We start from the raw sequence: 21,316 nt of genomic DNA, 5'->3' as shown, positions 1-21,316 counted from the left end.
GCTGAGACGAGGGCCTGCGCCATTGGTGGGGTCGGTTTTGGCGCGCTCTGGCGTTCGCTTTTTCTATTGGCTGGCGCGCGCCGCGTTGGGCGGGGCTGGGGCACGCCGGGAATGGTTTGCGGTCTCCCGGACGGCGTGGCTGGAGTTTTGGGGTGGGTAAGGGTCAAAGGCATTGAGTCCCGCGCCACTCATCCCAGTAGTGCCGGTGTGGGTGACAGTGGGTTCTCCTCGGACCCTGTCTCTATGCTAATGACTAACTAATGATAGCAGGATCTTGGGCCACTAGCTGCATTTTGGGAAACACTGCCCACGCCTGGGCGTGGAAGTTCTATCTGCAGCACTCTGGAGGCTGAGGCAGGAGCTTCAGGAGATCAAGGTCAGCTTTGCCTACGTAGCCATCTCAAAAGGAACACATCTCTGCATGCTTGTGTGGGTGCTAGGACACAATGTAAATGATTAGTTTTGCGTGTAAGTAAGAGGCGGGGTACAGTTTAAGCCCTGTCCGTCCCCTCCCCCCTTCTTAATACAGCTTGGTTGTAAGTTTGCAACATAGCTGAAGATGATCTGGAATTCTGTTTCTTCTGCTTCCCAGCTTCTGGTATTAACATACTTGTGCCCCTAAGCCTGGTTTGTGCAGTTCTGGGGATGGAGTTGAGCCTTTCTGCATGCTGGCTATGAACTCTACCCAACTGTCCTTCATCCCCTTGTTTTGTTTTGTGACAGGATATTGACTTTGTTGCCCAAGCTGATCTCCAAATGTGATATTGTTCCTATTTGTGCCATTGTGTTCTCGGATTACAGGGCGCTACCATGACAGGCAGGATGCTATTCTTTAGGGTAAATCTGAGCTTGCCTCATTTTCCTGGTGCCTGTTTCTCACATCTTCTGAGATCCCTGTAGTTTGGACAGGAAACTATGCCATTTTAGTGGTTCTGTCATAAAGTAGTAAGGTTTTTGTGCTTGTAAATATTTTGTTGTTATTATTATTTTTGTTTTTGTGACAGTGTTTCCTTGTGTAGCCCTGGCTGTCCTGGAACTCCATCTGTAGAACAAGTTAGCCTTGAATTCAGAAGAGATATGCCTGCCTCTGCCTCCTGAGGTCTGGGGCTAAAGGCATGCAGCACTTGGCTGTAAATGATTAAAAAAAATTTAAGTTCCACTTTCAGAAATAAACCATATTGAAATTACTTGTTTGTGCTTTTCCAGCTGAAAAATGAATACCAGTATGAAGCAGAAACAGGAAGCAGCCCAAGAAAATGTGAAGGTATGTAATGGAGCCACATAAATGTGCTTGAATTTGTTTGTTTTAATTAAGAGGTGAGATCTTGCTGTGTTGCCCAACCTGGCCCCAAACTCCTGGGCTGAAACCATTTTCTCAGTGGACTTAAATTTAGAATTTGTTATCAGAAGTTGGAAAATGGAATGTACTCTTGCATATATTTTTTTGAGAAGAGGGTTTGCAGAATATCAAATAGTTTTCTGAAAAAGTTAACATTTAAGTGTATGAGTAGCAGTCTACAAGTCTGCTATTCTAATGCACTATGTGTACAGAGAAAATAATATAATACTATACATCCTTTGGGCTGTATTTTAATAAAGCTTACATGTTTAAAGCGTAAATCTCAGAAGTGGTCTTTGTGTGCAAATGTGAGCTTGACAGCAACTTTTTTGACCATTATCCACATCAAACATTTAGTTTTATTTTCTTCTGTTTGGAAACTTGATTAATCTGTAATCTGAATTATATCTGAAATGTTGTTGTAATATTTGTTCTCATGGTAGCTGGCATGTGTCCCTCAGTTAAATAGTGAGAGAATAACCAGCAGTAGACACTTTGCCGTGGGAAAGGGCTTTGCCACGTGAGGTACAGTGACTTTCCCACGCTGCTGTGGTGTCATGTTCTTACTGGCCTTGTCTGAGTTCACCACTGTTTGCTATCCCATGGTGGCAGTATAACTAATGACTTTTTTTTTCTTCCCAAAATAGAACTATAAAGTCAGGAAAGTATCAGGGGCTACTTACATATTAGGAAGAAGGCAAAATTTTGTTTTTAAAACAACAACTTGAGCATTTTAGAGGTTTATTGGGGAGGGCAGTGTTGTATTGCTTTGAGGCAAGATCTTACTATGTAGTGTTGGTTAGGCTGAAATTCATAGAAATCTGCCTGCCTCTGCCTCCCGAGTGCTGGGATTAAAAGCGTGTGCCACCATGTATGGCTTGTTTTTTGATATAGGGTTTCAGTATGTGGCTCTGGCTAATATGGCACTCACTGTGTAGACCACATGCTGTGAACTCAGGTCAGTTAAGCCAATATCTTTTGTTGTTAGTGATTTTTTTAAAAAAAATTCTTATTATAGGAAGACCAAGTTGAACTATATAGAAACTTAGAGAGTAATCACATAACAGTAACCAGATAATGAATCGTCTTGCTTTTAGAGTAGTCCTGTCCCAAGGAGAACACTGAAGATGATTCAGCCATCTGCAGCTGGATCTCTTGTTGGCAGAGAAAATGAGGTAAGTGGACAGGGCTGGAACGGGGAGGTGGCCAGTCAGTGTTAAACATTTCCCAGATTTCCTTGAATCTTCTTAAATCTTTATTTAATTGTAACTAAGCTTTAGTCCAATTTTAACCAAAATAGTAGTTGCAAATAAATTTCCTAAAATACTATTTCACATTCTGGTAGTTTGTTTGTTTGTTTTTGTGGTTTTGTTTGTTTGTTTGTTTGTTTTGTTTTTTGTTTTTTTTTTAAAGTTACATTTATGGGCTGAAGAGATAGCTCTGTGGTTTGGAGCACACACTCCTCTTGCAGAGGACCTGTGTTCAGTTCCTAGTACCCCTGTCGGGCAGCTCACAGCTACCAATGACTCTTCTTTACCTAAAAAGATGGGATACCCTTTTTGGCCAAGGCCTGCACATACATGCGTAAGCCCCACACAGACATAAAAACGTAATTACAAATAAAATATAAAAAGTTTACAGCTATTTTGTGTGTGCACACACTCATGTGGGCATGTATGTGTGCGTATGGACTGTGGAGCATAAAAGTACCACAGTCCACAGTTGAAGTCAGAGGAGCTTTGGGGACTCTTGTCTGCTGCTTTCACTGTGTGGGTCCTGGGGACACAATGCAGGTTGTCAGCCTCGGCAGCCAGCACCATTACCTAATGAGCCACCTCACCAGCCCTATTTTAGTAGTTTTGAATTGTATAACTTAAACCAAACAGAAAAGGATTCTTAAGTGTGTAAATAATAATGTAGCCTTCTTGTCCATCAAATCTAAGTAAACACGTGTTTCTATCATAGCTGCTAAAAGGGTTGTCCAAAAGGAAGCTTTACAATGACCAGTTGACATCTAAGACTTCAAACTTGGATCCAGAGCCTAGTGGAAATAATGACATTGGAGATGTCACCCAGGAAGCATTTGATCTTATGATTAAAGGTACGCAAAAAGAACCGGGCGTGGGGGCGCATGCCTTTAATCCCAGGACTTGGGAGGCAGAGGTAGGCGATCACTGCAAGTTTGGGGCTAGCCTGGTCTACAAAACAAGTCTAGGACAACCAAGGCTACACAAAGAAACCTTGTCTCTAAAAACCAAACCAAACCAAACCAAACCAAACCAAACAAAAAGCCCATAGCCTTATTTTGAAAGTTTAAATTACAGTGAAGGTATGTATCATATGGTGGGCTTACTGTTTGATAATTAAAATTTTTGTAATGAATAGACAAATACTCTAAATTTGGACACATGGTATGTTTTGTTTGTCAAGAACTCAATGTGAGTGAAACATTACAGAACAGGACAGTGACTAAACTGGCATCTCAAAGTAAACTGCACTGGGCTTTTACCTAGAAATGGGCTTTTCAGAAGAAAAATGGTAATGAGGAATGGGTTTGAACCTCCCAAAAGAACACAAAGTAACGGGGCCACTAGGAACATCCTCGGGAAGAGGGATAAAGGTGAGTGAGAAATACGCTGTTTGGTTTGGTTCGGTTCTTTTGTTTTTGTTTTTTATGGGACGGGGTTTCTCTGTATAGCTTTGGCTGTCCTGGACTCACTTTGTAGAACAGGCTGGCCCCCAACTCAGTAGTCTGCTTGTCTCTGCCTCCTGAGTGCTGCGATTAAAGGCTTGCACCACTACCACCACTTCTGGCTGAAATATACTTTTAATAAGTGTTAGTTTTTAATGGAAGACTGGTAGAAATCCAAGAGGAAACTGATGGTTTTCCTTTTTAAATGTTGGCACTCCCCCCCCAACCCTCCCCAACCCCCCCCCCACCCCCCCCCCACCCCCACACAGGGTAGCTTTGACTGTCCTGGACTCACTTTGTAGACCAGGCTGACCTCAAACTCACAGAGATGCTCCTGCCTCTGCCTCCCAGAGTGCTGGGATTATAAGCGTGCGCTGTGACGCAGCCATCACACTAGCTCTGATGCTGCTCTATAATGGCTATGGGTGGGCTTTTTTATTTTGTGAGATGGCCTTACTCTGTAGCCCACACTGTCCTAGAGCTCACTATGTAGCCCTAACCTGGCCTTGAACTCAAGCACTCTGCCTCAGCCTCTTTAGTGAAGAGTATGGTCTTAACTGCCACACCTGGCTTATTGGTGAGACTTTCCTCTGTATTAGACAGAGGTCATGAAAAATTTAAGCATTGGCTTGCTCAGTGTCATAGACAGAGGAACATGTGGGTTTGTTCTGAGTTGCCTAGGATGTTATAAGGAAGTTTAGAAGCAGAAAGTACTTTCATAGGGCAAAATTGCAAACAGTCAGCTGGGTAGAACCACAGCAGCTTCCTTATGGGACAGGATAAGAAACAGGACTTGAAGCTGGGCGTGGTAGTGCACACCTTTAATCCCAGCACTTGGGAGGTAGAGGTCAGACTCGCTGAGGTTGAGGGAATCCTGGTCTCAAAGCAAGTACAAGATAGCCAAGGCTACACAGACAAACCCTGTCTGGAAAAACCAAAAAAAGGAAAAAAAAAAAAAAAAAAAAAGAAACAGGACTTTAATGTTTGTACCTGGTAAGGTTAAAATCAGTCAAGGATTAGTTTCATACTTAGATGAAAAATTTTGCTGGTATAGTCATTGGAGCTCATAGACTGCCCTAGTTAGAAAAAGCACCAGTGTAACTTGAAGGTTTCGGTGAGATGTATCATTAGGATTGAAAGAACCACACAGAGGGCCTGCGTTTTGCTGGATCTATTTTTGGAAGTGCATTGGCTGTACTCTTAAACTCTTGTGTATATCTTAGAATGGAGCAAATGAGTGATATGTTGTTGTTAGAAGACAGGTTAATAACAGTCAATGGAAAAACGTGGGATGGAAAGGGAAGGATGAACTCTGTTGAATTGGAGTTGGGAGTATTAGTATAAATTGATTATGAAAAGCAAGAAACACACCAAATATCCAAGGAGTGGAATAGCTGAGTCTTGAGGTAGCCCTATTCCCAGTATTCTGAGAAAGCGCCAGATTGATTTCCAAAGTGGTTGTACAAGTTTGTACTCCCACTAGCATGTGCTGTCACTTGAGTTTTTGATCTTAGTCATTCTGGTGGGTATAAGATGGAATCTCAGAGTCGTTTTGATTTGCATTTCTCTGATGACTAAGGATGTTGAACATTTCTTTTAAGTGTTTCTCAGCCATTTGATATTCCTCAGTTGAAAATTCTCTGTTTAATTCTGAACCCCATTTCTTAATTGGGTTATTTGGTTTGGTGGTGTTTAATTTATTGAGTTCTTTATATGTTTTGGATATTAGACCATTGTCAGATGTAGGGTTAGTAAAGATCTCTTCCTAGTCTGTAGGCTGTCACTTTGTTCTGTTGACAGTGTCTTTTGCCTTACAGAAGCTTCTCAGCCTCATGAGGTCCCATTTATTAATTGTTGACCTTAAGGCCTGGGCTGTTGGAGTTCTGTTCAGGAAGTTGTCTCCTGTGCCAACGTGTTCCAGGCTCTTCCCCACTTTTTCTTCTTACAGATTTAGTGTCTGGTTTTATGTAGAGGTCTTTAATCCACTTGGACTTGAGTTTTGTGCATGGTGATAAATATGGGTCTACTTGCATTTTTCTACATGTAGACATCCATTTAGACCAGTACCATTTGTTGAAGATGCTATCCTTTTTCCATTGAATAGATTTGGCTTCTTTGTCAAAAATCAAGTGTCCATATATGTTTGGATTCATTTCTGGGTCTTTGATATGATTCCATTGATCAACCAGCCTATTGCTGTTTTAATTACTGGTGTTCTATAGTACAGCTTGAGATCAGGTACGAAGATTCCTCCAGAAGATCTTTTATTGTACAAGATTGTTTTTGCTATTCTGGGTTTTTTTGTTTTTCCATATGAATTGAGAATTGATCTTTCAGTGTCTTTCAAAAAATTGTGTAGGTATTTTGATAGGGATTGCATTGAATCTGTAAATTGCTTTTGGTAAGATGACCATTTTTAGTATGTTAATTCTCCCAATCCATAAACAAGGAAGATCTTTCCATCTTCTGATGTCATCTTCAATCTCCTTCAGAAATTTGAAGCTTTTTTCAAACAAGTCCTTCACTTGCTTGATTAGCGTTATTCCTAGATATTTTATATTGCCTGTGGCTATCGTGAAGGGTGTAGTTTCCCTAATTTCTTCCTCTGCATGATTGTCATTTGTATATAGGAAGGCTACTGACTTTTTTGAGTTAATTTTGTATCTAGTCATTTTGCTGAAGGTGTTTATCAGCTGTACGAGTTCTCTCTGGTGGAATTTTGGGGGTCACTTATGTATACTATCATATCATCTGCAAATAGGGACAATTTGACTCCCTCATTTCCCATTTGGGTCCCCTTGATCTCCTTTTGTTGTCTTATTGTTCTGGCTAGAACTTCAAGAACTATATTGAAGAGATAGGGAGAAAGTAGGCAGCCTTGCCTGGTCCTCGATTTTAGAAGAATTTCCTTGAGTATCTCTTCATTTACTTTGATTTTGGCTATTGGCTTGCTGTATATAGCCTTTATTATGTTTAGGTATGTGCCTTCTCTCCCTGATCTCCCCCAAATCTTTAAACATGAATGGGTGTTGTATTTTGTCAAATGCTTTTTCTGCATCAAAGGAGATGATCATGTGGGTTTTTTTCTTTCAGCTTGTTTATTTGGTGGATTACATTTTTGGATTTCTGTGTATTAAACAATCCCTGCATTCCTGGAATGCAGCCTACCTGGTTATGGTGAATGATATCTTTGATAGGTTCTTGTGTTCGGTTTGCAAGTATGTTATTGAGTATTTTCACGTCAATGTTCATAAGAGAAATTGGTCTGAAATTCTCTTTCTTTGTTAGGGTCTTTGTAAGGTTTAGGTATCAGAGTGACTGTGGCCTCATAGAATGAATTTGGTAATGTTCCATCCATTTCTATCTTTTGGAGTAGCTTGAAGAGTATCGGTATTAGCTCCTTTTTGGAGGTCTGGTAGAATTCTGTGCTGAAACCATGTGGCCCTGGGCTTTTTTTTGTGGGGAGACTACTGATGACTGCTTCTATTTCTGTAGAAGAAATAGGATTATTTAATTTGTTTATCTGATCTTGATTCAATTTTGGCAAGTGGAATCAATCAAGAAAATTGTCCATTTCCCTTAGATTTTAAAATTTTGTGGCATGTATGTCTTTAAAGTAGGATCTTATGATTCTTTGTATTTCTTCAGTGTTTGTTGTTACGTCTCCTTTTCATTTCTGATTTTGTTAATTTGGATAGTGTCTTTGCCTTTTAGTTAGTTTGGCTGATGGTTTGTCTAGCTTGTTGATTTTCTCAAAGAACCAACTCCTGGTTTTGTTGATTCTGTGAATTGTACTCTTGTTTCTAATTTATTGATTTCAGCCCTGAGTTTGATTATTTCCAAATGTCTACTCCTCTTGGGTGTTTCTGCTTCTTTTTTTCTAGGGCCTCTAGATGTGTCATTAAGTTGCTTATATGGGCTGTTTCCAATTTCTTTATAAAGGTACTTAGTGCAATGAATTTTCCTCTTAGCACTGTTTTCAATGTGTCCCACAAATTTGGGTGTGTTGTTCTTTCATTTTCATAGAATTTCAGGAAGTCCTTAATTTCTTTATTTCGTCCCTGACCCAGGTGTCATTAAGTAGAGAGTTGTTTACTTTCCATGTATATGTAGGCTTTTTGTTATTTCTGTTGTTGTTGTTGAAGCCCAGCTTTAGACCATGGGGATCTGATAGGATACAAGGTATTATTTCAATCTTCTTGAATCTGTTGAGGCTTGAATCTGTTGAGAAGGTTCCATGGGGTGCTGAGAAGAAGTTATAATTTTTTGTGTTTGGGTGAAAAGTTCTGTAGATATCTGTTAGATCCATTTGATTCATGACGTTGGTTGGTGTCATTATTTCTCGTTCAGTTTCTGTTTTGTTGATCTATCCATTGGTGAAAAGTGGGGTGTTGAAGTCTCCCACTCTTCATGTGTGGGGGCCGATGTGTGGTTTAAACTTTGTTTTATTTATTTTACAAATGTGCATTCCCTTGTATTGGGAGCATAGATGTTCAGGATTATGATGGCATCTTGGTTGATTTTACCTTTGATGAGTATGAAGTGACCTTCTTCATCTCTTGATTAATTTTGGTTGGAAGTCAATTTTATTAGATATTAAAATGGCTACACCAGCTTGTTTCTTGTGTTCGTTTGCTTGGAATATCTATTTCCAGCCTTTTACCCTGAGGTAATGTCTATCCTTATGATTGAGGTGTGTTTCTTGAATGCAGAAGAATGTTGGGTCTTGTTTATGTATCCATTCAGTTAGTCTGTGCCTTTTTTATTGGAGAATTGAGACCATTGATGCTGAGGGATATTAATGACCAGTGACTGTTAAGTCCCTTGATTTTTGATGTTAGTTGCAGTAGAGTGTTTTTATGGTTATATTTTTGCAATGGCATAATTATCTTTTTCCCATTTAATTTTGGTTGTAGCTTGTCACCTTGCTTTGGAGGTTTCCTTCTAGTAACTTCTGTAAGGCCAGATTTGTGCATAGGTATTGTTTGAATTTGCTTTTGTCATGGAATATCTTGTTTTCTCTACCAATGGTTATTGATAGTTTTGCTGGGTAGAGTAGTCTGTCCTGGCATCTGTGTTCTCTTAGGTTTTACAGGACCTCTGTCCAGGCCCTTCTGGCATTTATGGTCTCTGTTGAGAAGTCGGGTGTAATTCTGATAGGCTTGCCATTATATCTTACTTGGCCTTTTTTCCTAGCCACTTTTAGTATTTTTGCTTTGTTCTGTATATTTTGTGTTTTGATTATTATGTGGCAGGAAGATTTTCTTTTCAGGTCTTTTCTATTTGGTGTTCTGTAGGCCTCTTGTATGTTTATATGCATCTCTTTTAAATTGGAGAAATTTTCTTTTATGATTTTGTTGAAAATATTTTCTGGGCCTTTGGAGTCGGGCGTCTTCTCTTTCCTCGTTGCCTATAATCCTCAGGTTTCGTCTTTTCATGGTGTCCTTGATTTCTTGGATGTTTTGTGTCAGGAATTTTTCAGATTTAGCATGTTTTTTGATGGTTGTTTCGAGTTCTACGATTGTATCTTCTAGTCCCAAGATTCATTCCTCCATTTCTTGGATTCTGTTAGAGAAGCTCACCTCTGTGTTTCTTGCTTTCTTCTCTAAGTTCTCTTGTTCATGTTTTTCTTCTGTCTGTACCTTTATCGTTGTTTCCATTTTCATCTTCAAATCTTGAACTGTTTTATTGATTTCCTTCATATGATTGTTTGTATTTTCCTGAATTTCTTCCAGTGCCTCTCTATAGGCCTCTTTTATGTCTTCCACCTATTTGGCTGCATCTTCCTGCATTTATGGATTTTATTTGTTTCTTCCATTATCATCTTCGTTACTAAGGATTTGAGGTCATTTTCTTGTATTTTGATTATGTTTCAGTTCTCAGAGTTGCTTTCTTTGACATAGGTGGGATCTGGAGATGCCATATTGTTTTGGTTTTTGTTGTTTGCGTTCTTACACTGACCTTTAGTCATCTTGTTGTCTCTAATGTTGGGAGGCAGCTTCTGATGTCCTTTACTAATGTTCACCAGTTTTTGTGGTCTGTGGTTCGCAGTCAGGTCCCTGGTCTCCTTGCGGTAGATCAGATACAGTGTGTGATAGGTGCCACCATCTTGGAATCGTTAGTTTAAACTTTTCAGAGGTTAACAGTATTTGGGTTGAGAGTACAGCTCAGTGGTGGTAGAGTCCCAAGCCCCCATAAAGGCCAATAACAATGCATAATCATAAAACAAATCTTGTAAAATGTTAAACAGTGTAACTAATACATCTGTATCTACTTTCCTTTTGTTGCAGTTCTTTTCAAGGATTGAACACTTCGATATGTTGGGGAAAATTAGATTGAGATTTTTCAATAGAAATAAATTACTTCCTTTTTTTATAGTTTTTTTGTTTGTTTTTATTTTTGAGACAGGGTTTCTCTGTGTAACATCCCTGGCGGTCCTGGGACTCGATCTGTAGATCAGGCTGGCTTTGAACTGAAAGAGATCCTTCTGCCTCTGCTCAAGAGTGCTGGAATTAATCAGGTGTGGTGGCATCCGGGAGGCAGAGGTGAATCTCTGTGAGTTCCAAGGCAGCCTGGTCTACATAGTGAGTCTAGGACAGCCAAGACTGCACAGAGAAACCCTATCTCGAAAAACAAACAAACAAAAAAAGTGCTGGAATTAAAGATGTGTGTTGCCACACATGGCAAGCTTTGGTTTTTGGTTTTGTTGTGTTTTGCTTTAAATAAGGACTTGTCATCAGCCTAGGCTGGCCTGAGACTCCTGAGTACTAGGATTATAGGCATGTACTCCACCACATCCGTGGATTTGGAACTGGTTTGTAAAGTTATGTAAAACACTGATTTCTTTCAGAAAACCCATCTTCTCAGTATTGGAAAGAAGTGGCAGAAAAACGGAGGAAAGCTCTCCATGAAACACTTAAAGAAAACGAGAAAGTATGTGCTGTTTTTATACCATTTAACAGGTTCTGGTACTGTTGTTCTCATGGGTGTAGTCAGACAGGTTTAGATCTGGCTGAATGCTGGTCTAAAGGAACTTTGACCACATGGCAAAATGTGTCCAGCTATGTTACTGCTTGGGAGGGTGCTCAAGATCGGCAGATCTATGGAATACTGAAGTTTTATTTTTATTATATAGCTTCATAAAGAAATTGAACAAAAGGACAATGAAATTGCCCACCTGAAAAAGGAGAATAAGGAGTTGGCAGAAGTTGCAAAGCACGTGGAGTACATGGCGGAGATAATTGAGGTAAGCTGTCCCATCTTCATGGGTCAGCGTCTGGTGGGCTGTGGTCAGTGAATGCTCAGCCCTGGAATTGGGCTTTCTGGATAGAGCAGGTTATTTGTCCTGTCAGGGTTTTATTTTCCTTACTCATAAAATGGGAGTAATTATGCCGGCATCCACAAAAAAAGATATGAAAAGTTACTCTATTGTACAGTTGACATATTTCTAGGGTTTTGTTTTGTTTTTGTTTTTGTTTTCAACAAGCATGATATCAACTATCATAAAATAAATAGGCTTTGTGGCTTCATCTCACTTTTTAAATTTGGGAAAGTAGCTAATGTGTTTCTCAGAATCAGCCTGGTGTCTATGCCTTTACCAGGCTTGGCTTGATATATATTTCCAGTCTTATATGTACAAAGCAGATTCATCTTACCAATGGGAAGAAAGCTTTTCAAATCATACCTTTTCACATTAAATTGGCTCCTTAACATTTTACAGCCATAACAATATTGGTTTCTTTTAATTTTTTAAAACTTTTTAATTATATGTAAATGTGTACAGAAGGTCTGGCCTGGAGCTAGAGTTACAGACACCTGGCGAGGTTGCTGGGAGAACTGGTCCTCTGTAGAAACAGTGCATGCTCTAACCCTGAGTCATCTCGCAGCCCTGCCATGGCAGTCTCTGAAGTAATGAGCTGGCCCTCTTTGTTCCCCAGAAGACATACCTCTATGGGTTCCTAGAGAAGTACCACTTTAAGTTGTGTTTTGGACGGGGCTTAGTTGGTGCTTTAAAAAAGTAGCAAATTTCCATGGATTTTGCTGAAATAGGATGTAGCATTGTATAGACTTTAAGTGAATTTACTGGGGGCATTATAATATTGATGGGTTGCTGTATCAGTATAGTGATTAATAGTGGACTTCAGCTTTGAGATCTTTACAATAAATTCCTGGTTTATTCCTTAAAAGAGGCTAAGTAATGAACCTCTGGATAACTTTGAATCACCAAATAGTCATGAATTTGACTCTGAAGAGGAAACTGTTGAGGACTCTGAAGTGGAAGACTCAGGAACTGGCACGTGTGCTGAAGAGACTATGCGTTCCTCTACAGATGCCAAGCCATGTCCATGAGGTGTGACATACACTGCCAGTGTTGCCCTTTGGTATAGCTCTTGGTAAATGAACTAAATGATGCAAGTGCTGGAATCCAGGTTTGAATCCTGGGGCTATAACTACATTAAAGTACAGATAGTATGTATTTTTAATCTGATGTTTTATGTAAATAGCATTTTCATTTTCTAAGTGTCAGATGTGACTTATGTATATTAAATAAACGTCAATTTCCTATTGAACATTGTTTACCTTGGAGAATTAAGTGTACCCAGTTTGTAGGAAATGTGTCTGTTTCTATAGTTTTATTGTTTCACTATTATAGAGATGGGATGGACTTCCTCCTGTCTGGGCTGAAATGAATGAATATCTGATCTGATTTCAGGATCACTGTGAGTGTGGCTGACTTTCATGTTTGCATATACCTTGTCGTGTTTTGAGTAACTGTCTACTTTTCTAAAGCTTCCCCAGTAGACTTTGATTAACCAGGTAAAGGCTTACTCAACTGGTGTGATTATATTATTTTTGAATCTTCAAAACAACAGGTAATAGGTGACAGGGATAGTCTTCAGAAGCAAAGTGGTGGGAGGCTGTAGGCTTCGACCTTTTCCAAACCTACTTTATTTGGGTTTCTTTAATGCATATACCTCCCTTCCAACCCACCTACCCTAGATAGGAGAGAAAAGAGGTTAATGGGAACAGGAGAAGTAGACCTTTTTGGACTCAGTTCCTGGGAGCCATTTCTCTGGTGTAGTCAGAAGGATTTCAGCAGACCAGCAATTCAGCCAAAGTTGCTGCTGGAAACTGGAACAGCAGCCAGAACCCGGAGGCCCGAAGCGGTCTCTGGAGTCGTTCTATCTAAGAGTGTCTCAAAGTGGAGCCATGAACAGCCAAACAATACCAAGACCCACAAAGCCCCTGCCTCCTGTTTTGGGCTTCCTCTCGGAGTCTGTGCTACGATGTGTTTCAGCAGGCAAAAACCAAGTCCCGCACGAGGTGGTTCGTGTTCTGGTGGATAAACATCACCTGCTCTCTCACAAGTCTGTTCCCCATCCCATACTTGGCATCAAAACAAAAACATGTTTACCTCTACTACATATCCCACACTTGGGATTAAAACAAAAATGTGTTTATCTCCACTACAGATCCACCTTTCTATTAAAAAAAATCAACTATATACAATAAAAATAATTATGAGAATTATCCAGTAAATGACATTTACAAGAATCAGTGCATTTGTATTAGACAATCTTGGAGAAATTCCATCATGTATCCTATCCTTCCAAGTCTTATCATAGTGTCCAAACTTCCTAAGTCACTTTATTATATTTATCAACTTCTAAACATGTTTTTAGCTCTTTAACGCTTACAGTAATACTATGGCTATATAGTTTTCAACCCCATCAGAGACTTAAGAAGGAAATATTATCTAATATGAAGGAAGTGTGGGCAAGCAACTTCCAAAAGTATAGACAGGACAGAGAGAGTTGACTGGACAGTAACAGGTTTTTCTCTATCATTGGGGCATCCAGTTTTCAGCATGCAAACCCAAAATATCTGACAGACTGTTCTGGGAAGCAGGAATTGTGAAGGACTGGCCCACCTAGTCTCTGCAAAGCTGGACAGCCAATTTCTCAGTGTCATGTTTGATCACAGTTTGGACAGTCAGTCTGCTATCAGCAGTAGGGATAAGAACAGTTCCTCAGCCCTTGGCTATTCTACCACACTTGTTTCTTGATGCCCATCATCTTCATCAAAGTAGATTGGAGGTGCTACCAGGAGCACATGTGTCTCTGTCAGAAAAGCCTTTATTATTAAATGCCATATTCTGTAGATCTCTGAAGTGTTTGAAAACCATCTATCTGTTTACTATAGTGCATAATATATATTCTATGTATTAATTGATCAACTTAGTATATGTAAATAGACAAGCATTGCTTGTTTTTAGCTATGCACTATCTGCTTAACCTTGAAAACATACAAGAATCTAAATAAAGCTTCTCTAATTAACTAAATTAGTATCTAACAAGACTGCAAATAAGATTTAGAGGTGACTACTAACTTGTATCTCCAACTATCCTGAACAGTTTGTAATAGTTAGCTCTCATAAGAGTAGAACTTTAATCACATTTTAAAATGAGTTGCATATATACAATACATTAAGCAAACACTGAACAAAATCTATCAATATACAGTATATACAATACTTAAAGCAAAAGTTGAACAAAATAATCTTAAATTTCTATCAATCCACACACAATACCAATGTAAAATATTTGAGGCTAATAGATTCAATAATCTACTTTTTATTTATCCCATAGTTCTATATCCTACCCTCTTATCATTCCCTTTTTTTTCCTTTCCCCTAACACTAGATAGTATAGAAAGATAAGAGAGAAAGGAGGATAGAGGGGAGAAAGAAAGAAATCCCTAAATGTAACCTTTACTAGCTTATAACTACCCCCCATAGACAGTAACAAACATTTGTAACCCACCAAAAACACCCACCCTACCCATTGGGAAAGGGGCTATTGTGTTCTCAAAATTACTTTTTGCTGTCTGGGGGTAAAAACATCTTTTGGGTACCCTTAGAAAAATAAGATTTTGGCCAAGCGATGGAAAAGCTAACTGTATTTGTTTCTGTCCAGTATTTTTGGGACTGATCCTTGGGCTAGCCCTTTTAAAGTTGATAAGCATGCAAATTCTTGAGGAAACAGTAGGCTGGGCTACTTGTTTTGTCTTATCTTTTTTTTTTTTTTTTCTCTGAAAGTAAGCAAACTTTTAAAAGTGTTCATATAGGTACATTTTGGCATATATATGGAATATGCAAGGTGTACAAATTATCTAAAGATAAACGTCTGCCCTATTTTTGAGCAGGTGTAAGGCATCAACTTTATACGTCTGTTTGAGCTGTAATGTCCATGCTGTATGAAAGAATGGCATGTCATAAGGACCAGGTAGCCCTTAAGATTCCTTTTCTATATGAACACATTCATGTTTCAGGTGGTAGGAGGTCGTCCTTGGTCAGATCTAATCTTTATAAGTTTTGTCGGTAACCATATTTTTTTCACTCCCTGTAGATACAGAAGCATAACCATGTCCCCATCTCAAAACTATTGCAGGTTTCCAGTCCATTGTCAGCAGATCTTTATAGTATACTGGTTGTCCTAGTTCCTCAGTTTTTTCTATAACTCAATGTCTCTCAGCTGCTGTTTTTCTCTTTTCCCCAACATTAAGAAAATTTAAAGTCAACAAAGAATTATTTAATATGTCCCTGGGGGTCTTTATCGTTCCTTTTTGTTTAATAAGCATCTCTTTTAAAGTACGATTAGCTCTTTCTACCACTGCTTGTCCTGCAGGACTGTGTGGTATACCAGTAATGTGCTTATTGGATACATATGCAGGAGCATTGTCAGTCTTGATTTGTGCCAGTATTCCCATGATTGCCATTATTTCCTATAAGTGTGTAATTACACAATCAGCTTTTTCAGAACTTAAAGCAGATGCCCATTGAAACACTGAGTATGTATCAATGGTACAATGTATGTACCTATGCTTTCCAAATTCTACAAAATGAAACACATCCATCTATCAGATTTCATTCCTTTTGGTACCCCAGCAGGCAATGGAATTTGGTTATACAAAGAACATGTAGGACACTTTTTAATTATGTCTTTGGCTTGTTGCTAAGTAATAGAATTTTTTTCTTTAAGCCTTTACTGTTAACATGATGCTTTTGATGAAAAATTGAGGCATCTAACACATTTCCTATTAGTAATTGGTCAATGTCCTCATTTCCTTGTGCCAGTGGACCTGGTAATCCTGTATGAGGCCGAATATGAATAATATATAAGGGATAGTTTCTATGTCTGATGGCCTGTTGCAATTCCATAAATAACAGTCAATTCTGAGTTATCTGGAATAAATTTTGCAGTTTCTATATACAAATCAACTCTACATATTAAGAGTCAGTAATTATATTAAGAGATTCAGGAAAATCTAATAGCACTGTATTGCATACAATTCTGATTTTTGTACTGAGTTATATGGGCTTTTGATCACCTTAGTTATTTTATCTAACTTATAACCTGCCATTCCCATCCTGTTTGCATCAGGATAGAAGGTTGGTGCCTCTGGAATTGGTGTTCTCTTTACAATACAAGGAAGGATCCAATTCTTTTTATAAACTGTATGTGTTTGCTTTTCTGGTATTCATTATTAATTTCTCCTAAGTAGTTACTACAAGCTCTTTGCCAATATTCATTTATTACCTATAATGACATAATCTTAGCATTAGTAAGAGGCACTACAATTTCTGATGGGTCTGTTCCTGACAGTTGATGCAGTCTTACTCTACCTTTATAGTTAATTCAGAATTTTTTTCTATGTACATTTTCAATTTTTTACTTTGTTCATGTGCTAAGAAAATCCATTCCATGATTTTATCTTCCCTTTACATAATGAGCCCAGTAGGAGAATAACCAAAATACAATCAACTTTAGGATCAATTCTATCACATATGCATCTTGTGTCTTTGTTCTACCAGAGTTAACTCTTTTTCTGCTTCAGCCATTAGACACCTTGGACTGTTTAAATCTGAATCTCTTTGTAATGTTTGAAACAAGTTGCTTAACTCATAAGTGGTTAATCCTATTGTAGGCCTCAACCAGTTAATATCACCCATCAACTTTTGAAAATCATTAATAGTTTGCAACTGATCTCTACAGATCTGTACCTTTTTTTTGGTTGAATTTTTTGTTGAGTTATTTTATAGTCCAAATAGGTAATTGAATCTCCTATTTGTATTTTTTCTGGATTAATCTGTAACCCCCCAGCATGGCAGAATTCATTGTGTTTCCTTAAGCATTTTCTCTAAAGTCTCTGCATCAGAATCAGCCAACAAAATACCATCCATGTAATGGTATATGATAGTTTGAGGAAATTGCCTACAAATAATTTCTAACGGTTGTTGCACAAAGTATTGACATAAAGTTGGACTATTCAACATTCCCTGTGGAAGTACCTTCCAATGGTATCTCTTCATTGGACCACTGCTGTTCAGAGTAGGTACTAAGAAAGCAAACATTTCTCTATCCTGCTCATGCAAAGGTATTGTGAAAAAACAATCTTTTAAGTCAATGACTATTATAGGCCATGGCCTAGGTAACAAAGAAGGTAAAGGAATTCCAGGCTGTAAAGGACCCATTGGTTGAATTACTCTATTCACTGATCTTGAATCCGTTACCATCCTCCATTTTCATCCTTTCTTCTTTACAACAAACACGGGGGAATCCCACAGGCTGGTAGACTCTTCTATACGGTGAGCCTCCAGCTGCTCTTGGACCAGTTGTTGAAGTGCCTGCCATTTTTCTTTTGTTACAGGTCACTGCTCTTGCCACACAGGTCTATTTGATATCCACTTTAGGGGCAAGGCTGTTGGTATATCAGTGGTGGCCCTTTTTATAAATTTGGAAGCTCAATACCTGTGAAGTTCTGTGTTTGGACAATGGGCACAGCTTGTGATTGTCCTTGATTTCACATATCAATACCTTCCCCAGAAGCATCTGCCATTTCACCCCTAATTTCGTCATTGTCTGTCTCTGTGATTGCAGGGATATTAACTTGAGTACCCCATTATTGTGAAAGATCCCTTTCTCATAGATTTATGGGTATGTCAGCCACATAGGGTCTCAGCTTCCCTGTTTGCTCTTCTGGTCCCACACACTTAATCCACCGTACACTTTGTCTTATTTGAGATAATGTACCAATTCCTGTAAATTGTGTATAAACCTTCTGAAGTGGCCAATCTGGCCTCCAGTACTTTTGAGAAAAGATTATGATATCTGCTCCTGTATCCACCAAATCTTCTATTTCAACACCATTCATTTGTACCATTAATTTAGGTCTCTGATCATTAGCCATTGTTTGCCAGAACACACATCTTCCAGTACTCTCAAATGCAACTGTTCTTTCTACTGGAGCGGCTTCGCCCTTGATGTAAGGAAACAGCAACAGCTGAGCAATTCTATCCCCTACATTAATTTGCATCTCCTTCTTTGCATATGCCATGATTTTAATTTCTTCCTTACAATCCCCATGTATAATACCGGGATGCACAATAAAGCCTTGAGAAGTTAATCTACTTCTTCCCAAGATTATTCCTACTGTCCCTGAAGGCAAAGGACTATAAACACCAATGGTTATTTTGTAACATTCAACCTGTGGGGATAGTGTAAGAGATTTATCTGAGGCCAGATCCAAAGCTGTGCTGTCTTCAGTCATGCATTAAATCATCAATACCTAGTCTTTGTTTTCCTGGTCTAATTGCTCTCTTACATTCAGTATTTGCATTCTCATACGCCATGATCAGTTCCAATGCCTGTCTGGTCTCAGGATCTGGTATGGCTCTATCTAGAGCTGAACCCAATCTCTGTAAGGATTCTGTGAAGGCTTCTCCAAGGCCTTGAAATACCTTAGTAAATGAAGTGGTTGTTTTACCTGGCACTTCAACCATGTCCCAAGCTCTTAAGGCTGCAACACGAGATTGTTCAATTACTACATCTTCAGATCAGGTTTGTTCTCTTAAGTCAGCATAACACCCTTCACCAAGCAATTGGTCTTTAATACTTATCCCCCTTGTTGTATGTTGTTCTATTCTCACAGCTTCATTTCTCCACCACAATAACCACTGTAACTGTGGAGCAGCTTCTAACACAGCTGACACCAATCCCTTCCATTATTGGGGAATAAGTCTATGCTGCGTAGCCCAGTTACTTAACATTTGTTTAACAAATGATCAATGCATTTCATATCATACCATAGCCTCTTTAAAATGCTTGAAATCTAGCATACACACACACACACACACACACACACACACACACACACACACACACACACTGGATGCCATGCTATCTCATCATAGGCCTCACCACCATCATTAGCAGGGACATGTTGCACTAAGACTGGAAAGGCTGATGGTGTCTATGTAGCCCTAGAGAATTCCTCTATTGGAGCACTTGTCTCCAAAACCTTTTGGCCTGTCTGCTTTCCCATTCCTCTAGAATCTTTACAGCTTCCCCGGCTTCCTGTTTTCTCTGCCCCCTTCCACACGCTGGTGCTCTGGACACCTAGTGCATGGAGCAGGGCAAAGTGGCAATCATGGGAAACACTGGCTCTCAGTTACCAGGTGCTTTCCCTTTGCCAATGGCGCTTTTTGCTTTCCAAATGCTTCAACCTCTACTTGCAAATTGTCTAGTTCAACAGCCAACTCTGAAATCCTTTCCAGAACGATAGGAACTTACTGACCCTTCTGGTTTTCATATCTTATCATCCTTTCTTCCAATCTTTAAAAAAATGTAATACAGTAAAAAGACAAAAAACAACAACAAAAAAATTCCCTCGGTATAAAGCAGGAAAGAACTTTGCAAGAGCAGCTGCGATTTTGCTGACACCATGAAACAGCATCTATATCTTCAAAACCTGTGTCTTCCTCCACAGCATTAGAAGTTAAGTTACCCATTATGCCCAAAGCACGTTGAATGCCAACTATAGCCTTCAACCTTTTCCAAATACTTTATTTGCGCTTCTTTAATTCTTATACCTCCCTTTTAACCCACCTACCCTAGATAAAAGAGAAAAGAGGTTACTGGAAACAGGAGTAGACATTTTTGGACTCAGTTCCTGGGAGCGAGTCCCCTGGCATTGTCAGTAGCATTTCAGCAGACCAGCAATTCAATCAAAAGTACTGCTAAAACCTGGAAAGCAGCCAGAACCAGGAGCCCTGAAGCCCCTGCATGAGGTGGTTCAGCTTCTAGTGGATAAACATCACCTGTTCTCTTACAAGTCTGTTCCCCATCCCACACTTGGCATCAAAACAAAAACATGTTTAAATCCACTACATACTGGTGATCAAAACAAAAACATGCATACCTCCACTACAGGAGGCAGCAGTACAGTGAGAAACACAAGGGTAGCTGGAAGTTTGGAAACTATACGCAAACAGAATGACAAAGAAGTAAGAAAGAAAACAAGACAAGAGATATGTTAATAAAGCATGCAGCAGAGGGGTAGAAAATGCTCTGGTGGGCATGTAAATATTTTTATGCAAGCTGACAACAAAGACCACTGTCAACCTTTACTTCTATTGTACCTATTTACTTGTGTGTATGAATGTGAGAACAACTTGTGGGGGTCAGTTCTTCAACACTAAGGTTTAGAGATGAGCTCATCTGCATACCCTTGGCAGCATGCTCATCCATTCATGCAGTTGGAATCATCCGTGTTTAGCTTGTAGCATTATATCACCCAATGAACCTCAAACTCCACCTATCACACATGACCCATGGCAATGGCACCTAGCTAGCTGGGGCCAGAAAGCTTTGTGATTAGGAGAACCAGTCCGGAGCAAGAATGAGGTTGAGATGTGTCCAAACCCTGAAAAATCTCATCCAAAGAATGGCAGGAGTAGGACTGCTCCCTCCTTTCTCTGGGCCTGCATGTCCCAGCTCTCGTAAGCCTTAAGACTTGCCACATCCGCCACTCTTGAGGTAGTCACGTAGCCTGGTGGACAGGTTTTGGGTTAAACCTCCCTTCTTTAAGAACGTGTCCCCCTAGCATCTGGAATTCTTCATGGAAATAAAGCATTCCCAGCACTCCCATCTTCGGCCTCAGCTAATGATGTACACTCACCCGGAAAACCCCTACCCACTCCCCAAGGTTTATATAGCCCTTATTCACAAACCCCCCCCCCCCCCCCCCCCCCCCCCCCGGTAAAAAGCTGTTTCACTGAAAACCATCTCGGAGAAGGCTGTTTCTCCTACACTCACCTCTGACCAAGATCCTGCTAACCAACTCACCCACCCAGCTAAGCTTCATTCCTTCCAGTCAGGCCTGGCTATCCCGAGGCCAGAAACAGACTCTAGGACCACAGCTAACTGGATAGCAACAGGGTTGAG

The 21,316-nt window shown here is 39.6% G+C and overlaps 1 protein-coding gene across 1 annotated transcript; it reads left to right on the top strand.

The window, feature by feature from the left end:
- The first annotated feature begins 174 nt into the window (after positions 1–174).
- Positions 175–12,601, top strand: Gmnn (geminin DNA replication inhibitor). The gene is made up of 7 exons (XM_051169337.1): positions 175–376; positions 1,207–1,264; positions 2,437–2,514; positions 3,305–3,440; positions 10,882–10,964; positions 11,167–11,277; positions 12,219–12,601. Exons 2-7 carry the CDS (start codon positions 1,214–1,216, stop codon positions 12,378–12,380), a joined length of 621 nt encoding a protein of 206 aa, XP_051025294.1. The 5' UTR covers positions 175–376; positions 1,207–1,213; the 3' UTR covers positions 12,381–12,601.
- Positions 12,602–21,316: the final 8,715 nt, after the last annotated feature.

Source organism: Acomys russatus, chromosome 3, assembly GCF_903995435.1.
Source record: "Acomys russatus chromosome 3, mAcoRus1.1, whole genome shotgun sequence".
Classification (NCBI taxonomy): Eukaryota; Metazoa; Chordata; class Mammalia; order Rodentia; family Muridae; genus Acomys; species Acomys russatus.
This window is presented reverse-complemented; position numbering and strand designations above follow the sequence as displayed.